This window comes from Lepisosteus oculatus, chromosome 2 (genome assembly GCF_040954835.1).
Source record: "Lepisosteus oculatus isolate fLepOcu1 chromosome 2, fLepOcu1.hap2, whole genome shotgun sequence".
NCBI lineage: Eukaryota > Metazoa > Chordata > Actinopteri > Semionotiformes > Lepisosteidae > Lepisosteus > Lepisosteus oculatus.
The window spans coordinates 29,290,904-29,315,985 of record NC_090697.1 but is presented as its reverse complement, the minus strand read 5'-3'; the positions used below and the strand labels follow the sequence as shown (position 1 = coordinate 29,315,985).

Sequence of the window (25,082 nt, the reverse complement as noted above, 5' to 3'; positions counted from 1 at the left end):
CTGTCACACACTCACTCTCTCACACAGCTACACACTGAACTGTCACACACAGCTACACACACTGAACTGTCACTCACTCACTCTCACACAGCTACACACTGAACTGTCACAGACTCACTCTCTCACACAGCTACACACTGAACTGTCACAGACTCACTCTCTCACACAGCTACACACTGAACTGTCACACACTCACTCTCACACAGCTACACACACTGAACTGTCACAGACTCACTCTCTCACACAGCTACACACTGAACTGTCACACACTCACTCACACAGTTACACACTGAACTGTCACAGACTCACTCTCTCACACAGCTACACATTGAACTGTCACACACTCACTCTCTCACACAGCTACACACTGAACTGTCACACACTCACTCACACAGTTACACACTGAACTGTCACAGACTCACTCTCTCACACAGCTACACATTGAACTGTCACACACTCACTCTCTCACACAGCTACACACTGAACTGTCACACACTCACTCTCTCACACAGCTACACACTGAACTGTCACAGACTCACTCTCACACAGCTACACACTGAACTGTCACAGACTCACTCTCTCACACACCTACACACTGAACTGTCACACACTCACTCTCTCACACAGCTACACACTGAACTGTCACTCACTTACTCTCTCACACAGCTACACACTAAAGGGCTTTGAGTGGAGTGTCCTGTGTAATAATAATTCCTCACACTTCTATAGCGCTTTTCTGGACCCTCCACTCAAAGCGCTTTACAGGTAATGGGGACTCCCCTCCACCACCAGCAGTGTGCAGCTCCACCTAAGGATTATTATTATAACTTCCAAGTGGGCTGAAGTCCTCCTCTAGCTTGTAACTATTCTTATTTACACAGGGGAAAGAGCTATTACCCTGTAATACATGTACCCTTACATTATCACCTGTGATGTGGAAACCAGGCTTGCTCCTCAAACTGTACTGGGAGTGTATTGCTTGAGTGCAAAGGTCACACAAGACCTGCGCTGCGGCCCGGGCGGAACGGCGGTACCTGTGGCGTTCAGGCAGGACACTCGGTCGGGGGCGAGCAGCTTCCCCGGCTCGCAGAAGCACTCTATCTGGAAAGAGCTGCTCTCCTGCCGGCACTCTCCAGACTCGCAGTGACTGCAGTTCAGGCTCATGGAGATCAGCACCTCCCCGTGGCTCTCCATGACTGCGCACAGGGACGGGGGGGACAGGGGATGGGGACAGGGCGGATGGAGACAGGGGACAGAGCAGCAGTGGACAGGGCGACGGGGAGATGGGGACAGGGGGACAGGGCGGCAGGGGGCAGGGGGCAGGGGCAGGGACAGGGCGGCAGGGGTCATGGGGCAGGGTGGCAGGGGACAGGGGACAGGGGACAGGGGGCAGGGACAGGGCGGCAGGGGACAGGGGACAGGGCGGCAGGGGACAGAGCGGCAGGGGACAGGAGGACGGGACAGGGGGACAGGGGATGGGTACAGGGCAGAAGGAGACAGGGGACAGAGCAGCAATGGACAGGGGGACAGGGAGATGGGGACAGGGGGACAGGGACATGGGGGGCAGGGGACAGGGCGGCAGGAGACAGGGCGGCAGAGGACAGGGGACAGAGGACAGGGAGACGGGGTCAGGGGGATGGGTGATGGGGGGCAGGGGGCAGGGAGACAGGGGGACAGGGGGAGAGAGGCGGTTATCAAGCTCGCTCTGACTGGATGCCCACCCTGGTGGATCTCTGTGTTTCAGCCAGGTGAAATTCCAGCCCAGGACACTGTCCGCTGCCCAGCGGCTGCACTCAGAGACAGTCTGACCTGGGCCTGGCCACCACTCGCGTTAGCCACAGAGGAGGGGCTGAAGGAGAAACCTCGTCTCTCTTAGACAGATTTTAGCTTGGGTAAGCAGAGAAGTGCTCTGATCTGAGAGCCCCATTCCTAAACCCTCAGCAGCAGCACAATGCGCATGCCGCTGTTACGCTCACAATACACAGGCGTTGACAGGTGGCTCCTGGTCCTCGTGTCCTACCTTTCAAAGGCATGAGGTAGGCTTTGCCCTCAGGGCTGATGAAGGAGACTCCATCCCCCCCGTCCTCTGTGGGATCATCGTCCTGTGAGGTGCTGCCACCTGTTGGCGGGGAGGGGTATGACAGGAAATGAGCAAGTTCCTTACTGACGTGGCACCTTACAGGGTGATGTTTCAAAAACTGACTTCAACAGGCATCTGCACAGGCGTTTCTCAGGAGGCTGAACCAGGAATTACAAGCTGGTGTACTGGAACCTCAGGGCACGAGGCACAGTGTGTGAAAGAAAACGCCCAACAGGCTGCAGTCTGTGTTGTGATGGCAGACAGAACGGCTCACCCAGAGCGACTGCTGAAGAAACTACAGCGGGAAAGCAAGCTCAGTCAGTGAAAAAACACCCCTCATACTGCAGTAACGAGAAAGACACAGGCTCAGGCTCAGCAGGAAAGAAGTGAGTCTGTGACAGCTTGGTGTGCAGCCGTGAGAGAGAGACAGTTCAGTGTGTGTAGCTGTGTGAGAGAGTGAGTGTGTGACAGTTCAGTGTGTAGCTGTGTGAGAGAGTGAGTCTGTGACAGTTCAGTGTGTAGCTGTGTGAGAGAGTGTGTGACAGTTCAGTGTGTGTAGCTGTGTGAGAGAGTGAGTGTGTGACAGTTCAGTGTGTAGCTGTGTGAGAGAGTGAGTGTGTGACAGTTCAGTGTGTAGCTGTGTGAGAGAGTGAGTCTGTGACAGTTCAGTGTGTAGCTGTATGAGAGAGTGAGTCTGTGACAGTTCAGTGTGTAGCTGTGTGAGAGAGTGAGTGTGTGACAGTTCAGTGTGTAGCTGTGTGAGAGAGTGAGTGTGTGACAGTTCAGTGTGTAGCTGTATGAGAGAGTGAGTCTGTGACAGTTCAGTGTGTGTGGCTGTGTGAGAGAGTGAGTCTGTGACAGTTCAGTGTGTAACTGTGTGAGAGAGTGTGTGACAGTTCAGTGTGTGTAACTGTGTGAGAGAGTGAGTGTGTGACAGTTCAGTGTGTAGCTGTGTGTGAGAGTGAGTCTGACAGTTCAGTGTGTAGCTGTGTGAGAGAGTGAGTATGTGACAGTTCAGTGTGTAACTGTGTGTGTGTGTGACAGTTCAGTGTGTGTAGCTGTGTGAGAGAGTGAGTGTGTGACAGTTTAGTGTGTAACTGTGTGAGAGAGTGAGTGTGTGACAGTTCAGTGTGTGTAGCTGTGTGAGAGAGTGAGTGTGTGACAGTTCAGTGTGTAGCTGTGTGAGAGAGTGAGTGTGTGACAGTTTAGTGTGTAACTGTGTGAGAGAGTGAGTGTGTGACAGTTCAGTGTGTGTAGCTGTGTGAGAGAGTGAGTGTGTGACAGTTCAGTGTGTAGCTGTGTGAGAGAGTGAGTGTGTGACAGTTCAGTGTGTGTAACTGTGTGAGAGAGAGTGTAATGTATGTTAATGTTCAGTGTGTGTTTAATGTCTGACACGGTGTGGGGCTCAGAGGGGTGTCCTCTGGCTGGCTGTGCTCCTGGGACGTACCGATATACCCTCCTCCTCCCCCTCCTGCGGAGCAGGCCCCTCCACCGCCCCCAAATCCCCCTCGGGTCTTCCAGCCGGGCAGAGACTGGGGGCACGGCTGACCCCCCAGCGCCCCCAGGACCAGGGGCTGTCCTGCCCAGGGCACTGGAGAAGTGTCATTCCAGCCACCACCACCCCCTGCGACACACAGCAAGAGAGATGACATCAGATCAGGGTCCCCCACAGCACCCCAAAACACACATCACACAGCAAGAGAGATGACATCAGATCAGGGTCCCCCACAGCACCCCTGCGACACACATCACACAGCAAGAGAGATGACATCAGAACAGCGACTCCCACAGCACCCCAAAACACACATTACACAGCAAGACAGTCATCAGAAGAGGGTCACTCACAGCACCCCAAAACACACATCACACAGCAAGAGAGATGACATTAGATCAGGGTCCCCCACAGCACCCCAAAACATCACATCACACAGCGAGACAGTTATCAGAACAGGGTCCCCCACAGCACCCCAAAACACAGATCACTCACACAGATATCCATCAATCTTCTTGAACTCTGATGGCATAGGGTTTCAGTTTCAGCACTTGTGTGCAGCTCTGAGTGAGTCAGAAATGTGTAGCTGTGAAGCAGAGGAACCCCAGAACCCTAGACTCCCCCCCCCCACCCGACCTCTGGGACCACAGTCGATACCGAACAGCTCACAGGGGTCTCTTGACTGATGAGTCAGGTCTGGAATCGCCCTGGGACGTTACCTGCAGCGCCCGAACGGCCGTTCTGCCCCGGGACAGAGGGGTCGGTCTCGAGAAGCTCCTCCTCCTCCTCGTCCTTCGATTGGCCGCTGCTGTAGCCCCGCCCCCCGGCCCCGGCCGCGATCAGCAGGGGCACCGGGACCCCTCCCACCACCTGGAAGCACAGCACAGGCCTGACCACACACACAGCCGGTCACACACACCGGCTCCCCACGCCTGGGGCCAGGGCTCTGGGCTCGGGTCTGGGGGTTGCGGGTTCGAGTTCCATGACAGACACTGCTGCTGTACCCCTAGCCAGCACCTGACCTGAACTGTTCTGATGGAATACCCGGCTGTAAATATATGTTGCTTTGGATAAAAGTGTCAGCCAAACGTTATTAGGCTTATCAGGGAGTATTCAACATACATGTAGCTCCAGGGCATGAGGTTAGTACCCCTGCTCTAACAGCAGGTCTGGTGGAGTTTTTAATGGGTGGGACTGTAACGAAGAGCTCAGCTTAGTGTCTCATCAGCTGGAACAACAGCGCAGCTCCATGGCCCCTTTCGGGATTGAGGGAGCAGTGCCCCCTACTGGTCCACCGGTGTCATTTCCTGATTCTCCTGGGAATCCAGGCCCAGCCTGTTCTTGCGCTGGCAGTGACCAATCTGCCAGACAGCTCTGGGATGAGGGGTTAAGAATGGTTAAAAAGCTGCCAGTTACAAGACCAGAGTCGCTGACCACCGCGACACTACTAAGCCTGAATCTCACACTGCACACCGTATAAGAGTTTATCCTGATATATTTTCACTAGGATCACTGCTTTCTCTATTGCATACCACAGTTAAATCTAACGAGGCACAGCCCTCCATTTGCCTGCAAAGACCTATGCTGAAAAAAAACAGCTTTAGCTCAAAGACTGTAAGATTGCCCTACTGTAAAAATGCACCACCAAACCAGATGTGTTTTTTACAGCCCTTATTCTGCTGGGACTATAGAACCAGTCCAGTGGTCTGAACTGAGGTTGTGTTACCATGACACTCCCTGCCGATGATGTCACAAACAGCCCGCTCACACTTGCCTTGAACACGTAGGTGGCTCCGCCCCCGCCCCCGCCCCCTCCCGCCGTCATCGTCCTGGTCTTGTTGTCCGTCAGGCTGCTCTCCCCCAGACACAGCTGGTTGAAGGCGGGGTCAGGCTGCAGGACAGGGGAACAGGGAGAGAGCGAGAGGGCCGTGAGATCTGCAAGTACTGATTCTCTCAAATCTGCTAGTGGCCACGCCACACAGAGCATCCAGACATAGCACTGGCTCAGGTTTCATTAAACCCGCAAGAACTTCAAACGGACTGGGTCCAGGAGAAACAGAGGGTCAAACTTGTGGGTGCTCAATCGATTCACTTGAACCCCCTTGTCTTCACTGAACAAATGAACTTGAGAATCCGAGTGGCGATGGAGTTCCGTTGAGAGGGTTCCTGATCCCGCTGCGGCCCACCCTGTCAGCGTGCTTCATGGTGGGGGGGGGGGACAGGGAGTCACGAGACACAAGCGCTCCCCGCAGATTCAGCTCAAAAATCCAATTTCAAGCTGTATTACAGCAAGCCAGTCTGCTGCAGCCGCAGATCCCTGGATTGGACTCCCGGGCTCCGGGTTCTGACAACATTCCACCACACAACGCCAGACGAATCCAATCCCGAGCCGGAGCGTCAGCGCCGGCGCACTGCAGCCCCAGGGTAAGGCCTGCTCCCAGCCTGCACCTGCTAGCATCCTGCTTCCTGTCTCCGTCCTCCACCTGTCTGGAGTCCTGGGGGTCCAGGAGGTCCTCCAAAATCAGATTCCAGCTCCATGGGCACCCTGCAGGGAGGTATAGTGATAGAACGGCGTGCAGTGCTGGGGCCCTGGTTCAATTCCTGGGGCGCAATTCCAGTCGAGGGGGTATCCTTGCTGCTTGCCGAGACGCTGCGGCGTTCCCATGACACTGAATTGGATGGATGGATGGCTGGTTGGTTTGCTGGTTGTCCTGCGACCTCCACTCCTATCTGACCCCTCTGGCATCATGTGGGAGAGGAATATAAGAACTTCAAAGGCTGGATTTGGCCCAGGCCTGCGTGTGAGAGTGTAACCTGCCCGGTGCCAGCAGGGTGCCTGGAACACGACTGCGATTGGACCCGCTGTCGGGGTGACTGAGACACTTACGTTGGGGCAGGCGTCCTCTCCCTGCTGGCCCACCAGGATGTAGAGGAGCTCGTCCTTCTGGAGCAGGAATTCCGCAACGACATACACGCCGTGTGACCTCTCGGTGACCTCTACACTGCGCCCCCCTGCTGCACCGTAACCTGTGATCCTGTGACATGGATAGAGAGGATCAGAGACACGTGGACACAGAGAGATGGAAATACAGACAGACAGGATCAGAGACACGTGGACACAGAGAGATGGAAATACAGACAGACAGGATCAGAGACACCTGGACACAGAGAGATGGAAATACAGACAGACAGGATCAGAGACACGTGGACACAGAGAGATGGAAATACAGACAGACAGGATCAGAGACACGTGAACACAGAGAGATGGAAATACAGACAGACAGGATCAGAGACACCTGGACACAGAGAGATGGAAATACAGACAGACAGGATCAGAGACACGTGGACACAGTGTCTCTTTCTGCTTGAAATCTTCGGTCTTGCTCTCAGAAGATGGGGTGCACTTTACCTGGGCTCTCCTTGTGCTCATCCTGCCTGCGTTACCTGTAGTCGCCGGTTGCTGGGATCCTCCAGATCTGGACACCCCTCAGCGGCCCCTCTGTCACCACGGTGACGTTGACCTTGCTGTGGCGGTAGGCGTTGCTGCACTGTGTGGGTGTGGGCCCTCGTGACCCTGTGGCCCCGCAGGTGCTGAATATCAGGTTCTCCATTGAAACTGCACATAAGAGAGAGGGAGAGCTCAGACTGGCGCAGTGTTTATTGCGAGGAGATGGCAGATTAAGGCAAGATGGCAGGTTTGGCCAGAACTACATTTCCCAGAAGGCTGTGTGTGTGTGGGGGGGATATGCTGGCACAGTGTGTGTGTCTGATGAGCAGATGGCAGGTTCAGACAAGATGGCAGCTCTGGCCAAGTGCCCGCAGTCCTACACACTCCCAAAAAACATACGTTGCACATGCGCCATCTTTGTCAAGCAATGTGCATGAAGCTTACTGTGTGTGGTGTGTAAAAGAAAACTATATATACAATATTTAAAGTGCGATCAACACCTGTCTTCATACCAGTGCTCAGGGAGTAGTAGTGTCTAAGAGCAACAAGCTGTTAGAGGCAGAAGTCTCGACCCTCACTGGCTGTCCTAACGCAGCTCCTTTCTCTGCCCTGACACTTTCTGAACCAGCATCCAAAACATTCATTTATTATTTCCTAATGGGAGAGGAGTGTGGAGATTCAAACCTCTATTTCCTGTCAGGAGAGGAAGTGCAATCCTCATCTCCTCACATTCCCATTTCCTGTCAGGAGAGGAAATGCACTCCTCATCTCCTCACGCTCCCATTTTCTGTCATGAGAGGAAGTGGACTCCTCATCTCCTCTGTTCCTCTTTCCTGTCAGGAGAGGTAGTGCACTCCTCAGCTCCTCCTGTTCCCATTTCCTGTCAGGAGAGGAAGTGCACGCCTCTTCTTCTCACATTCCTGTTTCCTTTCAGGAGAGGAAGTGCACTCCTCATCTCCTCACGTTCCCGTTTCCTGTCAGGAGAGGAAGTGTGTTCCTCATCTCCTCCTTTTCCCGTTTCCTGTCAGGAGAGGAAGTGCACTCCTCATCTCCTCACGTTCCTGTTTCCTGTCAGGAGAGGAAGTGCACTCCTCATCTCCTCACGTTCCCGTTTCCTGTCAGGAGAGGAAGTGCACTCCTCATCTCCTCACGTTCCCATTTCCTGTCGTGAGAGGAAGTGCACTCCTCATGATCCTGTCTCTTCTTCCTCTTCCTTCTCACGCTCTCCCTTCATCTCCTGGTTCGTCCTCCTCCTCCATCACTCTGTCATCATTGCAGTTACCGTCACCACTCTTATTAAAAAGTAATCCAACTCTCACAGCAGGTCTCCGATAACACCCAAGCAACACAAACTCTGCCTCCCAGAGCTACAGCAATAACCATACATGAAACAAAGTCATTTACAATTCAAGAGGTTCTTGCAAAAATATATGACCTGCTATCGGCTGTGCACAAAAGCAGCCCATAGAAGAGTCTATACCTCCAGCTGTGTGGCCAGCATGCTGTTGAGTAAGCGAATTCCAGTACAGTGGACTGGAGCCCTCAGCTTGTTGGAGGACAGGGCAAGTAAGACACAGGGACCAAGACTGCACGAGGACAATGGACATCTGTTCCCCAGTGAAGCTGGATGAATTTTCAATTTTATTTTATAAAGTTATTCTAAACTGAGGAACAAAAAAGCAAATGAGCTGTTTGCATAATTCAAACATAAGAATGGTAACAAGCCCAAATTCTTATAAACGCCTACTTGGTAGTTAGTAGTTAATTGATCCTAGGATCTCATGCAGTTGTTTCTTTAAGGAATCCGGGGTATAGGCTTCAACAACATGGGTGCACAGTTGGTCCCTGCTCCTACAGCTCTTTGTGTAAAGAATTGCATCTCTGTGTGAAATACACTTTCACACAGTTTTCACCTGTGCTCTGGTTCGTGTTTCAGTGTTGCTTCAGAAAAAAAGTGTTATTTTGTTTACATATTAGAGCAGTTCCAATTAACACATCAGCCAGACCCTGTAATCAACACATGTCATGATCAGCAATGGAATTTGTTGCAGTTTAATCAGGCAGAACGTCAAACGAACACAAGGGAAATTGTGTTGATCGTCACAGACTGCTGCATCCTGCATTTCGAGAGAAGAAAGAGTGTGCAGCAGGCACAGCTGAACAAAAATCTGAACATAAAGCTCTTGGGCTCAAAATAAATGATATTTTCCAAAAGGTTTTCTATTGGCATGCGGCTGACATTTACTAATAAAGCTTTAGCTGTCTGCAAAGTTCTTGTTCAAGTAGAAGAGGTTCAGTGTCTGCTGGCAGGACAAATAAGAGAAACAAATATTTCGTTTCACCAGCATATTGGCTTATTAAATGTGAATTGATCTGCTTTAAACTGCTTTAGCCTTGTGATAAAATAACAGTGACATTTTTTCTTCTGTTGTTTATTTAACTAGATGGGATTCTCAGATCAATGTTCTTCTCTCGGAGGGCCAGTGTTTCTGTGTGTTACCATTCCAGTTCAGCTCTTAATGAGCTCAATCAACTCAATCAATTTTTGACCAAGGTCACACCAATTAGGCAACTTTTCCAGCTTTCTAGATGTTCCTTTTTATACAGACCTAGAAAACTTGCAGACAAACTGACCCTGGAGAACTGGACACCCTGCAGACACACTGACCCTGCAGGACCAGGACTGGACACCCTGCAGACACACTGACCCTCCAGGACTGGACACCCTGCAGACACACTGACCCTGCAGGACCAGGACTGGACACCCTGCAGACACACTGACCCTCCAGGACCAGGACTGGACACCCTACAGACACACTGACCCTGCAGGACCAGGACTGGACACCCTGCAGATACACTGACCCTCCAGGACTGGACACCCTGCAGATACACTGACCCTCCAGGACCAGGACTGGACACCCTGCAGACACACTGACCCTCCAGGACCAAGACTGGACACCCTGCAGACACACTGACCCTCCAGGACTGGACACCCTGTTCTGGTTACTAAATGTTAAGAGGAGCTGAATGGCCTCCTTTCGTTTGTAACCTGTGTTGAGAGGGTCTCTGTGAACTTTCTACACACTGCAGAAGATGCAATAATGTCCAATAAGGTGGACATTTAGAACTGGTTTGAACTGGACTGGAAGAATGATGGACACGAGCGCTACTATGTAATTCTATACTGCTATATAGGAATGCGTAATATGAACCTTGGTAACCAATTGTATTCATAGAAGTTATCTTTAACAAATAGGGAGGTACAGTAGGAAGATGTGTGTACACTGCCGATCTTGTAAGCACAGGGAAGCGTGATGGAAAACAGAAAAATATTTAAGGACTGTTCTATTTTAATGACTTTGAGAAAAATACACTTAGCATCTCCTATGCACATGAAATAAAAACATCTTTTAACTGCTGAGACGGACTCCTGACCGTCTTTTAAGGGGAGGGATAAAAACTTCTCCAACACGTCTCATAGTCTAGTGTAGAAGTGAGAGTGTACCTACTGAATGAGGGCTCCAGTATGGTGATTCAGCAGGAAGTTAAAGAGTGTTTCTGAAGGAACTGGTGATTTCATCCTCTGGTTGGACTGTTTGAGTTTCCAATATATTCATTTATTACATTTGTTATGTAATTTGACCAGTTCTGTAAACTGGGAGATACTTCAGGATCTGAGCCAGGCAGCGCTGGTTTAAGGGGAGTGTGCAGCTAAAAACACAGAGGGTAAAGCAGCACTTTAAAGCCACAGGGCTGAGGCATGTTAATAATAATAATAATAATAATAATAATAATAATAATAATAATAATAATAATTGCTTACACTTATATAGCGCTTTTCTGGACACTCCACTCAAAGCGCTTTACAGGTAATGGGGATCCCCTCCAGCACCACCAGCAGTGTGCAGCCCCGCCTGGATGATGCGACGGCAGCCATAGTGCGCCAGAACGCTCACCACACACCAGCTCTCAGTGGGGAGGAGAGCAGAGTAATGTAGCCAGTTCATAGAGGGGGATTATTAGGAGGCCATGACTGGTAAGGGCCAATGGGAAATTAGGCCAGGACGCCGGGGTTACACCCCTACTATTTTCGAGAGACGCCCTGGGATTTTTAATGACCAAAGAGAGTCAGGACCTCGGTTTTACGTCTCATCCGAAGGACGGTGCCTGTTTACAGTATAGTGTCCCCGTCACTATACTGGGGTATTAGGACCCACATGGACCGCAGGGTGAGCGCCCCCTGCTGGCCCCACTAACACCTCTTCCAGCAGCAACCTGTTGACACATTGTTGGCACATTGCGACATGACAGCTGTACCTGGGTTCCTGGCTGGGGTCTTACCAGGGTCAGACACAGGCTCTTCTGGCGGATCGATCATCAAGTGCTCATTGGTCACTTCTGGAGGCACCGTGGCGACCGTCACCGGGGTGACCTGGGGTGGAAGGTCTCCATTGGCTAAGAGAGGGCAAGGAGAAAGATACAAAAAAGTAAGAACTAGCAGGGCTCCCCAGAGGTTTCCTCCGGGGCGTGGGTGTCACACATTCTACCCCTTGTAACAACCAGAAGAGAAGATGACTTTGGGATTTTTATTTGTTGTGACTATAACTGCAATCCATTTTAAATCCCTGTGATTTAATCTATCTGCAAAGCTATCGTGCTGTGGCGAAGTCCTACTCTGCACACTGCACAGCTTAATAGGATGAGAATTCTGAAAAGGACAAAGAGACATGGATGGATTTGGAAACCGCAGGTATGGAACTGAATCTGAAGCAAGTTTAAAGTACAGGCGATAGTGTGGAAATCTGGAGTAATTGCATTTTAATCGCAGAGTAATTAGGGGCAGAATGTGAAGTGTTGCCTGTTTTTCTGTAGCATCAGCAAATCACACAGTGCCCTGCCTGAAAGGAGACAGTCCACAGAGCTGCCAGGCTGCTGATAAACACCATTAACGCTGAGGATGTAAATTCGCATTGATTGCAAACAGAACATTAATCAACGCGTGCCGGTGAGCTCCAGCTGTGCGTACAGATGTCTGAGTGCTGAGAGCATCGCGCTCTGCTGCCACCTCTCGTGCACAAACCTGCAACCTGAGCAGACAGTCCTTTTACAACAGAACAAGTACAATAATAGCTTTATTCCACGCTGAAAAGAGAAGAAGGCTACACAACTTTTCGGCTGTGGAGCCTTCTTTGGGTGTGTCACCTGAAGAAGGCTCCACAGATGAAACATTGTGTTGCCTTTCTTCTCTTTTCAGCATGGAAGAAACCTTTGCTTGTTCCTTCGCAGTCAATGGGTGCTGACGCAGCTACCCGCCTGTGCTTTCACAACTGTTACATTCCTGCGGGAAGAGAGGTGCCCCTCACTAGCCTCTGCATGCTGGATCTACAGTATGTGACTACATAGCTACTCTTTTCAAGGCAGAAAGACACACACTATGACATTTCAACACACAGTTCCATGTGGATTTGATTGCAGAACTCAGGAATGTAAAAGTGAGCTGGAAGGTGACCTGGGAGTCGGAATTTCTCCTCTGTAACGGCGGACCTCAGGGGAAAGCTCTGCTGGGGTTACAGGTTTGCACCACCACCTGGCATTGGGTATGTTCTGCTTCTAACCTTCTCAACTGTTTCAGTACTGAGTTGTAGACTGTGCCTCTCTCTGTGGGCAGAGTCACTGACTGTACTGCTCTCTGTGGGCAGAGTCACTGACTGTACTGCTCTCTGTGGGCAGAATCACAGACTGTACTGCCCTCTGTGGGCCGAGTCACTGACTGTACCTCTCTGTGGGCAGAGTCACTGACTGTACTGCTCTCTGTGGGCCCAGTCACAGACTGTACCTCTCTCTGTGGGCAGAGTCACAGACTGTACTGCTCTCTGTGGGCAGAGTCACTGACTGTACTGCTCTCTGTGGGCAGAGTCACAGACTGTACCTCTCTGTGGGCAGAGTCACTGACTGTACTGCTCTCTGTGGGCAGAGTCACTGACTGTACCTCTCTGTGGGCAGAGTCACTGACTGTACTGCTCTCTGTGGGCCGAGTCACTGACTGTACTGCTCTCTGTGGGCAGAGTCACTGACTGTACCTCTCTGTGGGCAGAGTCACTGACTGTACCTCTCTGTGGGCAGAATCACTGACTGTACTGCTCTATGTGGGCAGAATCACAGACTAGCTCTTTCTGTGGGCAGAGTCACTGACTGTACCTCTCTCTGTGGGCAGAGTCACTGACTGTAGCTCTCTGTGGGCAGAGTCACAGACTGTAGCTCTCTGTGGGCAGAGTCACAGACTGTACCTCTCTCTGTGGGCAGAGTCACAGACTGTAGCTCTCTCTGTGGGCAGAGTCACTGACTGAACTGCTCTCTGTGGGCAGAGTCACTGACTGTACTGCTCTATGTGGGCAGAATCACAGACTAGCTCTTTCTGTGGGCAGAGTCACTGACTGTACCTCTCTCTGTGGGCAGAGTCACTGACTGTACCGCTCTCTGAGGGCAGAGTCACTGACTGTACCTCTCTGTGGGCAGAGTCACAGACTGTACCTCTCTCTGTGGGCAGAGTCACTGACTGTACTGCTCTCTGTGGGGTGGAGTCACATACAATATCAGTGGAATCGGAGAAGATGTCAGTAGAATCAGAGGCAGTGTGAATGCGAATCAGAGACAGAGGCAGTAGAGTCAGTACCCTCTGGGGTATGTTTTTCAGCACAACTGTTGTTTGACCTTCTGATGATGTTGGTCATCACTGTGCTCTATATGTTCGGGAGCCAATGCAATAAATTGTTCAGGAGCATCATTGCCATCTATTTTCTGCTGAAAAAAACAGACAGACCGGCTCTTTCAAACCCTGAAAGGAAATCGAGAGTGCTCAAGGGAGAGATCTGCAGCTAAATTCCCCTGGTGCTCATTTTGGGCTGTAAAACAAGTGATGTGAATGGGTTAGTCAGCTGGGCCTCTAATGATATTCACCGATGTGAGTCTCTGGGCAGCACTACAGTGGAGCTACAGTATATCTTGCTGTAATTGTCAGTTCCTCAACAGGGGAGAAAACTCATCTTCCCCATCTATGGAGCTCTTATGTGGAGCAGCGGGGCTCTTCTGCACCTGCAGGGCCTCTTCTGTGGAGCATCCAGCAAAGTGCAGGGAAGCGAGGAGGATGGCCCTCAGTTTCCTAATGAGCTGCTACAAGCTAGTAACTGCAAACGGATTCCGCTAAAACACAAAGGAGCAAAAAGCCCCACATGGACCCAGACTGGCAAGATTAAGCTCACTTTCACAAATCTAAGATCATATGAATGTTTATCAATGAGAGAAGACTGAAACAAGATCTGTCCATCTTAGGTAGCTGGTAGTTAATTGATCTGAGGCTTTGATCCAGCTGCTGTAAGAAATGAGGGTATCAGCTTCAACAACATGCTGGAAAGCTTGTTCCGTGCTCCTAACACCCTTTGTGTAAAGAAATGCCTCTTGTTTTCAGTTTTAAATGTTCAAGACTAAACAGACTCAGCTCCTTCAGCCTGTCAGTGTAGGACAGTCCCCTAATACTTGTATCAGTCTCCTCACAGTCTTCTCTGTTCAAATCTGAAGAGACTCAGTTCCTTCAGTCTGTCAGTGTAGGACAGTCCCTTAATACTTGTATCGGTCTCCTCACAGTCTTATCTGTTCAAGACTGAAGAGACTCAGTTCCTTCAGTCTGTCAGTGCAGGCCAGTCCCTTAATACTTGTATCAGTCTCCTCACAGTCTTCTCTGTTCAAGAATGAAGAGACTCAGTTCCTACAGCCTTAGTGAAGGACAGTCCCTTAATACTAGTCAGTGAGAACTGTGCCCAGGCGATCTGATAGTGAGCCTGTCACCAGTGAGAACTGTGCCCAGGCGCTCTGACAGTGAGCCTGTCACCAATGAGAACTGTGCCCATGCACTCTGATAGTGAGCCTGTCACCAGTGAGAACTGTGCACAGGCGCTCTGATAGTGAATCTGTCGTCAGTGAGAACTGTGCACAGGCGCTGACAGTGAGCCTGTCGTCAGTGAGAATTGTGCCCAGGTGCTGTCAGTGAGCCTGTTGTCAGTGAGAACTGTGGCCAGGCACTGACAGTGAGCCTGTCGTCAGTGAGAACTGTGCCCAGGCGCTGTCAGTGAGCCTTTCACCAGTGAGAACTGTGCCCAGGCGCTGCCAGTGAGACTGTCGTCGATGAGAGCTGTTCCCTGAAGCTGGATGTTAGTGTTAATGTTAGTGTGCTCTGGGGTTGCCAGTGAGTGTCAGTGAATGCTGTGCCAGGGGGTTGTCAATGTGCCTTTAGAGAATGTGCAGTGTAGGGAGTTGTGGGTGCTTACAGGCCAAGAAGCATTCTGGGCTGAGAGAGATGTTGTCCACGGTGATCGCAGGTCCAAACCCGTCTCCTCTGTCAGCACTGAACTGCAGCCAGAACCTGCCGAGACACAGGAAATCCTCACCAGCACGGCACCCTGGCACAAGCAGACTCTAAGCCTCAGGGTAACCCAGAGGACTCTGAGCCACTGGCTGGGCTGAACAGAGGCTGATTCTGTCAGTCCCCAGCTCGCGCAGTGTCTCCACACAGGGTGACCTCGGACAACACCCAGCACTGCCTGAATGGCCAGAAAGTGAAAGGTGGAGGTGCACCCCGTGCCATCTGCTGCTTGTGTCTGTGCATGCGTGCCCCGTTCTCCCATTCCTGGTCTGAAGCAGACGGTGTTTCTCAACCTCCCTGTCACTTGTCTCTGCAGTCCTGAATTACGGCACCGGAGGCTGCTTTCAGAAGCACTCAGACAGCACTCTGAGGACCAGGCCGGAGAAGGACTTGCATGCCGAATTGGATGACACACTTTGAAACGCCAAGCATGGGTGGCACTGTTTATTTATGGGTTGTAGTGTTCATTTAAGAACTGATTGTGTCTTGTTAAAGACAGCAGTTCAACTCCCAGACTCCCAGGCCTGTATTTGCCTGTATTTTAAGCATCCAGGCTTAAATCAGGGTTCTCTTGAAACAGCGGGTACCGTTTCCTCCTGTGCAGCGCTCTGATTGGTCTTACCAGTCTGTCACTCCGTACAGGGGGAGGGAGACAAGGCTCCAGCCCCACCCCTGGGTGCTGCCCCCCGACTGCCACACTCTCTGCTTCTCTTCCAGCCCCGTGCCGTTCTCCACCACCCACAGCGACAGCGCCCTCTGCTGGTGCCCTCTTTGACACAGCCGGAACCGCACCTGCAGGGCACACAGAGCTGTCAGGGCTCCCGGCGGGAGCCAGGGGATTCAGCGTGGCCAGGCTGGGGGCAGCGGAGGTACAGCCTGCCGAGCTCTTTCATTTAAATTCAGCGCCAGCCCTAGATTTCTCCTCCCGCAGGACACCAGCGCGCAGACGGAGGCGGGCGAGAACTCTATCCTGAAAGTATGTTTTAGACTTTTCAAGGTCCCTCACGGGGGTCAAGGGTGAGATCAGATTAGCCTCCCTCTTCACTGCTGGTCAAGACCCCGGTCGTAACCTCGCCGAGCCCTGCGCTGACCTCCACCTGCACTCCAGTCACGGGGTCAGGGGTCAGAATGTGTGCCGCTGTGGTACAGCTCTCAGGCTGCCAGGCAGCGCTTGTATAGGTGTAATCAGGGCCTCCACGATGAGACAGACGTATTCTCCTCACGTCTGATGCACATTTCTGCTCTCTCGGCTGCACACAGCAGCAACACGTTAACCACCGACAAACTAGGTGAGCAGAGGAAACGGCAAAGTCTAATTCGGACGTCCACTGAGGCTAAGCCAGCGCATGAGACCGACTCGCACCAACGATGGTTCTGCCTGTATGAGCTCTGGCTTCTCCAGATGATGGAGCCCCTGTTCCTCTCTCAGGGACGCAGGGGCAGATGTGGAAGATACACTGCTTGTGGGACCCTGGGAACCCCAAGACATGAGACAGGTTGTGACCGACACAGGCCCGCGTTGCTTGAGGGTCCAGTGAGGGGCTGGCGGAGCACCTCGGACCCTCTGCGACAGCACCTGAACTGGAGAAACTTTAAAAAAACGCCAGCTGCTGACGGGCCAACTACCAGCTGGCTCAACACCCACTGAAGGACAGCGCTATTGTGTTCTTTAAGCATCAATAGTTGGTGCAAATCTGCCTTAATGTGAGGGGACGCTAGAGGTCTTAGCCTGAGGTCTTTTTGCACAGGGTTTGCTGTCCCTGACACCAGCACCAGCCCACACACAGAACAATTTCCCGTGGGCGTGTCCACTGCAGGTGCAATGGCAGGTGACGTCTCCATCACCCCCCTCAGCCCCATTTTCGAATGTCAGCAGCCCCGTGTCCCTGCTCCCTCGTGCGGCATCCCGGGACCCTCAGTGACATCGGACGCAGTCCCGCTCTCACCTGGCAGGGGGCGTTCCGGAGCGGCGGGGGGAAGAGCGGGCTCCGGAGCTCCGCGGCCTCTCCGCCGTGCAGAACCAGCACCGCGCCTGCGGCAGACCGAGACCACCACGTTAGCACAGCAAGGGGCCTTCTTCCACTCCGCAAGCACACGCCTCCAGGCCAGGCTCTGGGCATGCGAGGCGTGTGGCTGGCAGAGAGTACTGAAGGGGGCCAGCTGAAATCTGAGCTTTGGGGGGCGTAACATCAGCAGAGGTGTCTGCAGCTCATGCATTTCCTGACCACCACTTCATCGCTCTCAAGAACGAAGAGACAGTCGCGTGTTAAACAACAAATTCAGATCTGGATTCTGGAGCGACGTCACAGCCCTCCGCCTGGAGCTCAGCGGTCTGTCGCAGCGGTATTTTCTGAATAGTACTGCAATCTGTGCTCACCTTGTGTGGATGCACAGCTATCAGTGGCGCCCCCTGGCTGTGACTTGAGGACAACCCAGGAGACGTCACTCAGAGATGTAGTCTGCCACCCACAATCCCCTTCTTCAAAAGAGCAGTAGCTTCCAGGGTGGAATTGTCCTGGAAAAAGGGAAACAAAAAAGAGGGTTAAGCCACTCTCTCCCAGTGCCTCAGCTCTAACCACTAGCCCACACTGCCTCTCTCCCTCTCTCCCAGTGCCTCAGCTCTCACCACTAGCCCACACTGCCTCTCCCTCTCTCTCTCCCAGTGCCTCAGCTCTAACCACTAGCCCACACTGCCTCTCTCTCTCTCTCTCTCTCCCAGTGCCTCAGCTCTAACCACTAGCCCACACTGCCTCTCTCTCTCTCCCAGTGCCTCAGCTCTAACCACTAGCCCACACTGCCTCTCTCTCTCTCCCAGTGCCTCAGCTCTCACCACTAGCCCACACTGCCTCTCTCCCTCTCTCCCAGTGCCTCAGCTCTCACCACTAGCCCACACTGCCTCTCCCTCTCTCTCTCCCAGTGCCTCAGCTCTCACCACTAGCCCACACTGCCTCTCTCCCTCTCTCCCAGTGCCTCAGCTCTCACAACTAGCCCACACTGCCTCTCCCTCTCTCTCTCCCAGTGCCTCAGCTCTCACCACTAGCCCACACTGCCTCTCTCTCTCTCCCAGTGCCTCAGCTCTAACCACTAGCCCACACTGCCTCTCTCTCTCTCTCCCAGTGCCTCAGCTCTCACCACTAGCCCACACTGCCTCCCTCTCTCTCCCAGTGCCTCAGCTCTAACCACTAGCCCACACTGCCTCCCTCTCTCTCGCCCAGTGCCTCAGCTCTAACCACTAGCCAACACTGCCTCCCTCTCTCTCTCCCAGTGCCTCAGCTCTAACCACTAGCCCACACTGCCTCCCTCTCTCTCCCAGTGCCTCAGCTCTAACCACTAGCCCACACTGCCTCCCTCTCTCTCCCAGTGCCTCAGCTCTAACCACTAGCCCACACTGCCTCCCTCTCTCTCCCAGTGCCTCAGATCTAACCACTAGCCCACACTGCCTCTCCCTCTCTCTCCCAGTGCCTCAGCTCTAACCACTAGCCCACACTGCCTCCCTCTCTCTCCCAGTGCCTCAGCTCTAACCACTAGCCCACACTGCCTCTCTCTCTCTCCCAGTGCCTCAGCTCTAACCACTAGCCCACACTGCCTCTCTCTCTCTCTCCCAGTGCCTCAGCTCTAACCACTAGCCCACACTGCCTCCCTCTCTCTCCCAGTGCCTCAGCTCTAACCACTAGCCCACACTGCCTCCCTCTCTCTCCCAGTGCCTCAGCTCTAACCACTAGCCCACACTGCCTCTCCCTCTCTCTCCCAGTGCCTCAGCTCTAACCACTAGCCCACACTGCCTCCCTCTCTCTCCCAGTGCCTCAGCTCTAACCACTAGCCCACACTGCCTCTCTCTCTCTCCCAGTGCCTCAGCTCTAACCACCAGCCCACACTGCCTCTCTCTCTCTCCCAGTGCCTCAGCTCTAACCACTAGCCCACACTGCCTCTCCCTCTCTCTCCCAGTGCCTCAGCTCTAACCACTAGCCCACACTGCCTCCCTCTCTCCCCCAGTTCCTCAGCTCTAACCACTAGCCCACACTGCCTCTCTCTCTCTCCCAGTGCCTCAGCTCTAACCACTAGCCCACACTGCCTCTCTCTCTCTCCCAGTGCCTCAGCTCTAACCACTAGCCCACACTGCCCCTCTCTCTCCCCCAGTGCCTCAGCTCTAACCACTAGCCCACACTGCCTCCCTCTCTCTCCCAGTGCCTCAGCTCTAACCACTATCCTACATGCGTAGAGGGAAACCATGTATCACCAGGATGAAGATTCATGTTGTTGTTGTGATACCGCTTTGTTGTCGAAGCTTGTCGATCCACCTCTTCAATTTGAGTCTGTGCATCCTAAAAACCCTTGTTAACGTCACTGGTCACGACAGGTGGATCTCCACTTGAGACACCCAGAGTGTCCAACTAATGTGAGGTGAGCCTGATGCAGAGTTGAATTGGTCTTAATTAGGATAACACATCATGTGTAAGGAAACAGGCAGAGCTCTTTGCAGCTGTGAGAAATGCCATGCAAACCTGTAGGATGTGTGACATTTTCTGAGCAGCTGGACAATCAATTGAATCTGCATTCTGTGTGAAGGGTTTTTATATAGAGTACAGTATATTCATGCCAAGTAGGCTCTTTCGTGACATTTATGGTGACAGACTGTGAGAGCTTGTTCATGCTGTGTTGAAGGTATAAAAAGCACTCAGACATGTCTGCGCTTCAGAGCTGAGTGAATGGAAGCACCTTGGCTCTCCAGAGGGCTGTCGTGGTAAATTTATTTCTGAACGCTGCAGAACTGCATGGAAACGTCTTGTTTCACTACAGAGACAGGGGCTCAGCTCTAACGTTGGCCACTTCATTTGCCCACTGTGATCTGCAGTCATCCATCTCAGCACATGGAGCAGGAGGGGCCTGGGTGGGACTGGTTCCAGGGGAGGGGCCTGGAGAAGGGCTGGGGCCAAAGGTGCGCTTGGGGGAGGGGCTGAGTTCAGGGGTGGGCCAGGGGGCGGGGTTGGGTTCAGGGGATGGGCCTGAGGTTGGCTTGAGTTCAGGGGTGAGGCCAGGGGGTGGGGTTGGGTTCAGGGGATGGGCCTGAGGTTGGGCTGAGTTCAGGGGTGGGCCAGGGGACAGGGTTGGGTTCAGGGGATGGGCCTGAGGTTGGGTTGAGTTATGGGGTGGGCCAAGGGGAGGGGTTGGGTTCAGTGGATGGGCCTGAGGTTGGGTTGAGTTCAGGGGTGAGGCCAGGGGACAGGGTTGGGTTCAGGGGATGGGCCTGAGGTTGGGTTGAGTTCAGGGGTGAGGCCAGGGGGCAGGGTTAGGTTCAGGGGAGGGCCCTGAGAATGGGCTGAGTTTAGGGGTGAGGCCTGGGGACAGGCTGGGACTGGAGGCGGGACATGGGGGTATGAGTCCAGGGATGGGGTCAAGAGCTCTGAATTTCAGGACATGAGAGCCATGCTGACACATCTGCAAGACAAGTCTTGTTTGAACCCAGAAAGCCAAGTACATTTTTGGCGGGAGATTTCCCCTTTCACCTGTCCTGCCATATGTCCTCCAGCCCTGTGGGGGGCAGTGGAGCTACAACTCTTCTCCATTCATCAGCTGGGAGGAAATGCATTATCCTTATTAAAAAGTCACATAGCTTAGACTTGCAGGATCGGAATATATTATGTCGCTGTGAAGGGTCAGTTAAAGCCTCCCTTTGCACTGATGCAATTAATCAAATGTCTTCCTCTGTGTCCCAGCAGATGGCTTTTAAATAATTATTTGGCTAAGCTCTTTGCATAAGAAATTCTGTGCTCCTTCTTAGCGAAGGATTAAGCTCCCTATCTAACGACATTCAATTCAACAGCGCCGACTTCAGAGGGGCCGCTTTGTCGAGCATGCTGCAGAAGACAGCCTTCGGTTTCTAAATCGCTAATTTGACATATTTGTTAAACTGTGAGTCAAATATGCTTCAGCCCTGTTTCATAAATCCCCAGACTCAATCCCATCAACTGCGCCGGCCGAGTCACTGATCCATGACCGAATCCGTCTCATTTAGCTGGGAACGCCGGTCGGGAAGATTCAGTTTTTAATAATGCGACATTAAGACGCCGGCGCGCGGTACAGATGAAAATTTCTCCCGCCGCAGGATCTGTGGCGAGGAGAGACCGGTGTACGATCTGCGCGGGACTCACAGAGAGAGGGCCAGGGACACGGAGGAACACTGCTCTTGCTCTGGCCAGGGGCGGAGCAGCTCAAGACAGCAGAGGCGGGCACAGCCGAACAACGGCCCAGGCCGAGAGACGGGTGTCCCTCAAGAGAGTAGAAATCTGTCCCAGCGTGATGATCGAAGGAACAGGAAGCTGTGGGCGGTGCAGGCTGTTCCAACGGGGGGCTTGTCCCCTGGCGCCCGGGACGTGGCTGGACTGTCCCACAGCGGGATATACTGACACTTCTCAGCACTCTCTTCCACAGCCCTGAGCTCTGCGGCTCGGCCAGCACACACGAGCCAACACCCAGGGTTACACACTCGTGGCGCCCACTGACATACCTGCTCAAAATCACGCTCGTCGAAATAGTGCATTATTATTCAATAACAACGGTCAAAATCCCCCCTGTGACACCCCTGCCAGCCCTGCTGAAAAGACCTGGGTCTAAGAGCAGGAGTCCCCCCTGTGACACCCCTGCCAGCCCTGCTGAAAAGACCTGGGTCTAAGAGCAGGAGTCCCCCCTGTGACACCCCTGCCAGCCCTGCTGTAAAGACCTGGGTCTAAGAGCAGGAGTCCCCCCTGTGACACCCCTGCCAGCCCTGCTGTAAAGACCTGGGTCTAAGAGCAGGAGTCCCCCCTGTGACACCCCTGCCAGCCCTGCTGTAAAGACCTGGGTCTAAGAGCATGAGTGCCCCCTGTGACACCCCTGCCAGCCCTGCTGTAAAGACCTGGGTGTACTGTATGGGCAGTTGTCTGGAGCGCGGGATACTCACGGCACATTTCTCCCTCGTCGTCTCCATGCGGGCAGTCAGTCTGGAAGTCGCACATCTGGCCCAGGCTGATGTCGGGCCCGGACCTGCAGCGGTACCGGCCCTGCAGGGTGATCCGTGGGCTGGGGGGCGAGGCTGCAAGTACCAGGAGACAGCATCACCATCAGGGCAGGAGAACAACTGAACATCACTAGGAGCTTGAACCAGAAGGAAACGCGCGCAAGCACCTTACCTCCCTTTCCAGTGAAGCCTTTGAACACTAAAAATATTTCTTGATTTTTATTGCACAGTGGATTTTTGGAACCCTGCTTGGACGTTCCTCTGCTCCCTGTGAGTGGGGTTCTTTGCGGAGTCTGTGACAGACTTGCTGATACACACAGGAGGTAACAGTGGGATCATACTGTGCTCAGAGAATGGCTGGGAAGAAGGTACATAAAAACAAACACCTTGCTGTAGGGAGTGGTAACAAAACACAGTGTGAGCTCTATGATGGCTCAGACAGTGGCCTAATCCAGAAGAAGATCTGACTTTTTAATCCCAGCTCTGAGGCTGCAGCACGTGTCTGGATGTTGGTGTATTAGATTTGTAGAAACAAGCCTTGATTTAATTGCCCAGGTAGACTCAGTTCCAGCTTGCAGGAGAGAACGGGCAGGCTCCCTGGGTAACTCTTGAGTCTGGAGTGGGTGGTGTGCCTGCACAGCACTGTGAGCAGAGGAACGTCATGCAAGACAACCAGTGGGCTCTCAGAGCTTTGCAAACGGCACCACGCCAGCAGAGCTCAGCTGAGGAGAGTGTTTGTTCTGACACTGGCAGAAGAGTTCACACCCTGCAGATCTCACTGCGAGTTTCTCAAAAGCTTGCAGTACTGATAGTTTGAAGCAGCAATTAACATGGGTTATACACACAGCTTTCATCCACACATTTAAAGGAAAAAGCAAACAGAAGTAAACAGATAATTAATTTGAAAGAAAAATGGATTGAAACTGTGGGATTCCTGGTCTTCGTCACGGGCACTGTGAAACTGTGGGATTCCTGGTCTTCGTCACGGAGACTGTGAAACTGTGGGATTCCTGGTCTGTGTCTCGGAGACTGTGAAACTGTGGGATTCCTGGTCTGTGTCTCGGAGACTGTGAAACTGTGGGATTCCTGGTCTGTGTCTCGGAGACTGTGAAACTGTGGGATTCCTGGTCTGTGTCTCGGAGACTGTGAAACTGTGGGATTCCTGGTCTTCGTCACGGAGACTGTGAAACTGTGAGACTCCTGGTCTGCGTCTCGGAGACTGTGAAACTGTGGGATTCCTGGTCTTCGTCACGGGCACTGTGAAACTGTGGGATTCCTGGTCTTCGTCACGGAGACTGTGAAACTGTGGGATTCCTGGTCTGTGTCTCGGAGACCGTGAAACTGTGGGATTCCTGGTCTGTGTCTCGGAGACTGTGAAACTGTGGGATTGCTGGTCTGTGTCTCGGAGACCGTGAAACTGTGGGATTCCTGGTCTGTGTCTCGGAGACTGTGAAACTGTGGGATTCCTGGTCTTCGTCACGGAGACTGTGAAACTGTGGGATTCCTGGTCTGCGTCACGGACACTGTGAAACTGTGGGATTCCTGGTCTGTGTCTCGGAGACTGTGAAACTGTGGGATTCCTGGTCTTCGTCACGGGCACTGTGAAACTGTGGGATTCCTGGTCTGTGTCTCGGAGACTGTGAAACTGTGGGATTCCTGGTCTGTGTCTCGGAGACTGTGAAACTGTGGGATTCCTGGTCTTCGTCACGGGCACTGTGAAACTGTGGGATTCCTGGTCTGTGTCTCGGAGACTGTGAAACTGTGGGATTCCTGGTCTGTGTCTCGGAGACTGTGAAACTGTGGGATTCCTGGTCTTCGTCACGGGCACTGTGAAACTGTGGGATTCCTGGTCTGTGTCTCGGAGACTGTGAAACTGTGGGATTCCTGGTCTGTGTCTCGGAGACTGTGAAACTGTGGGATTCCTGGTCTTCGTCATGGACACTGTGAAACTGTGGGATTCCTGGTCTGTGTCTCGGAGACTGTGAAACTGTGGGATTGCTGGTCTGTGTCTCGGAGACTGTGAAACTGTGGGATTCCTGGTCTGTGTCTCGGACACTGTGAAACTGTGGGATTCCTAATTTAGGCAACGAACACTAAGGAAAAATTCCTCTGCATTTTGGGAGCACAGATCCCCTAGACGTGGAAGTGCACACTCAGGTTTCTGCGTGTACTGGCCTGTTTGCACTCTTCCCGTGACGACTGCTGTCCGAATGCGCACTTTGGATTTCTCCCGCAGCCTGGACCTTCCCTGTTTGTGCAGCACCGCGCGGACTGCCATCTGCAGAAGCGCTGGCAGGGGCGCTACCTGCTGTACTCGGTGATCAATGGCCTCGGGGAAGTGCCAATTTATCTCCGTGTTAACACTTCGCTAACGACTCCAGAAACAATAACTCACCGCGCACGTGCACCTCCCCAGCTCTTTAATTCAGGCCTGCCAGATTGCAGCCATATTTGCATAACGTGAGCGAGAAGCATTGACTCATGTAATAACGGCTTTAATTAATGTTCCTGTCTGCGCTGCTCTGCACAATACAGCGGTAAGGAGCAACAACACTGTTAACAGCCCTTCCTACACTTCTTGACACTAGAGGAGCGCTGCCAGGAGGAGTCTGGCCAGGCCCAGCGCCGTGCACCGCGGGGCTCCGGAGTGTG

The 25,082-nt window shown here is 52.8% G+C and overlaps 1 protein-coding gene across 2 annotated transcripts in view; it reads right to left on the bottom strand.

The window, feature by feature from the left end:
• The window catches only part of alk (ALK receptor tyrosine kinase), a 254,508-nt gene that overhangs the window by 21,621 nt on the left and 207,805 nt on the right, over positions 1 to 25,082 (bottom strand). The window contains exons 6-18 of one of the 2 annotated variants that reach the window (XM_069199140.1): positions 22,374 to 22,505; positions 17,814 to 17,951; positions 17,383 to 17,468; positions 16,059 to 16,228; positions 15,342 to 15,436; positions 11,338 to 11,475; positions 7,017 to 7,188; positions 6,460 to 6,607; positions 5,347 to 5,463; positions 4,292 to 4,442; positions 3,528 to 3,704; positions 2,021 to 2,119; positions 1,035 to 1,196 (exon numbers count right to left, since the gene is read on the bottom strand). In XM_069199140.1, coding sequence (XP_069055241.1) covers positions 1,035 to 1,196; positions 2,021 to 2,119; positions 3,528 to 3,704; positions 4,292 to 4,442; positions 5,347 to 5,463; positions 6,460 to 6,607; positions 7,017 to 7,188; positions 11,338 to 11,475; positions 15,342 to 15,436; positions 16,059 to 16,228; positions 17,383 to 17,468; positions 17,814 to 17,951; positions 22,374 to 22,505 — 1,785 coding nt within the window. The remainder of the gene's footprint in view (positions 1 to 1,034; positions 1,197 to 2,020; positions 2,120 to 3,527; positions 3,705 to 4,291; positions 4,443 to 5,346; positions 5,464 to 6,459; positions 6,608 to 7,016; positions 7,189 to 11,337; positions 11,476 to 15,341; positions 15,437 to 16,058; positions 16,229 to 17,382; positions 17,469 to 17,813; positions 17,952 to 22,373; positions 22,506 to 25,082) is intronic. The other variant, XM_069199141.1, reaches the window with a different exon arrangement.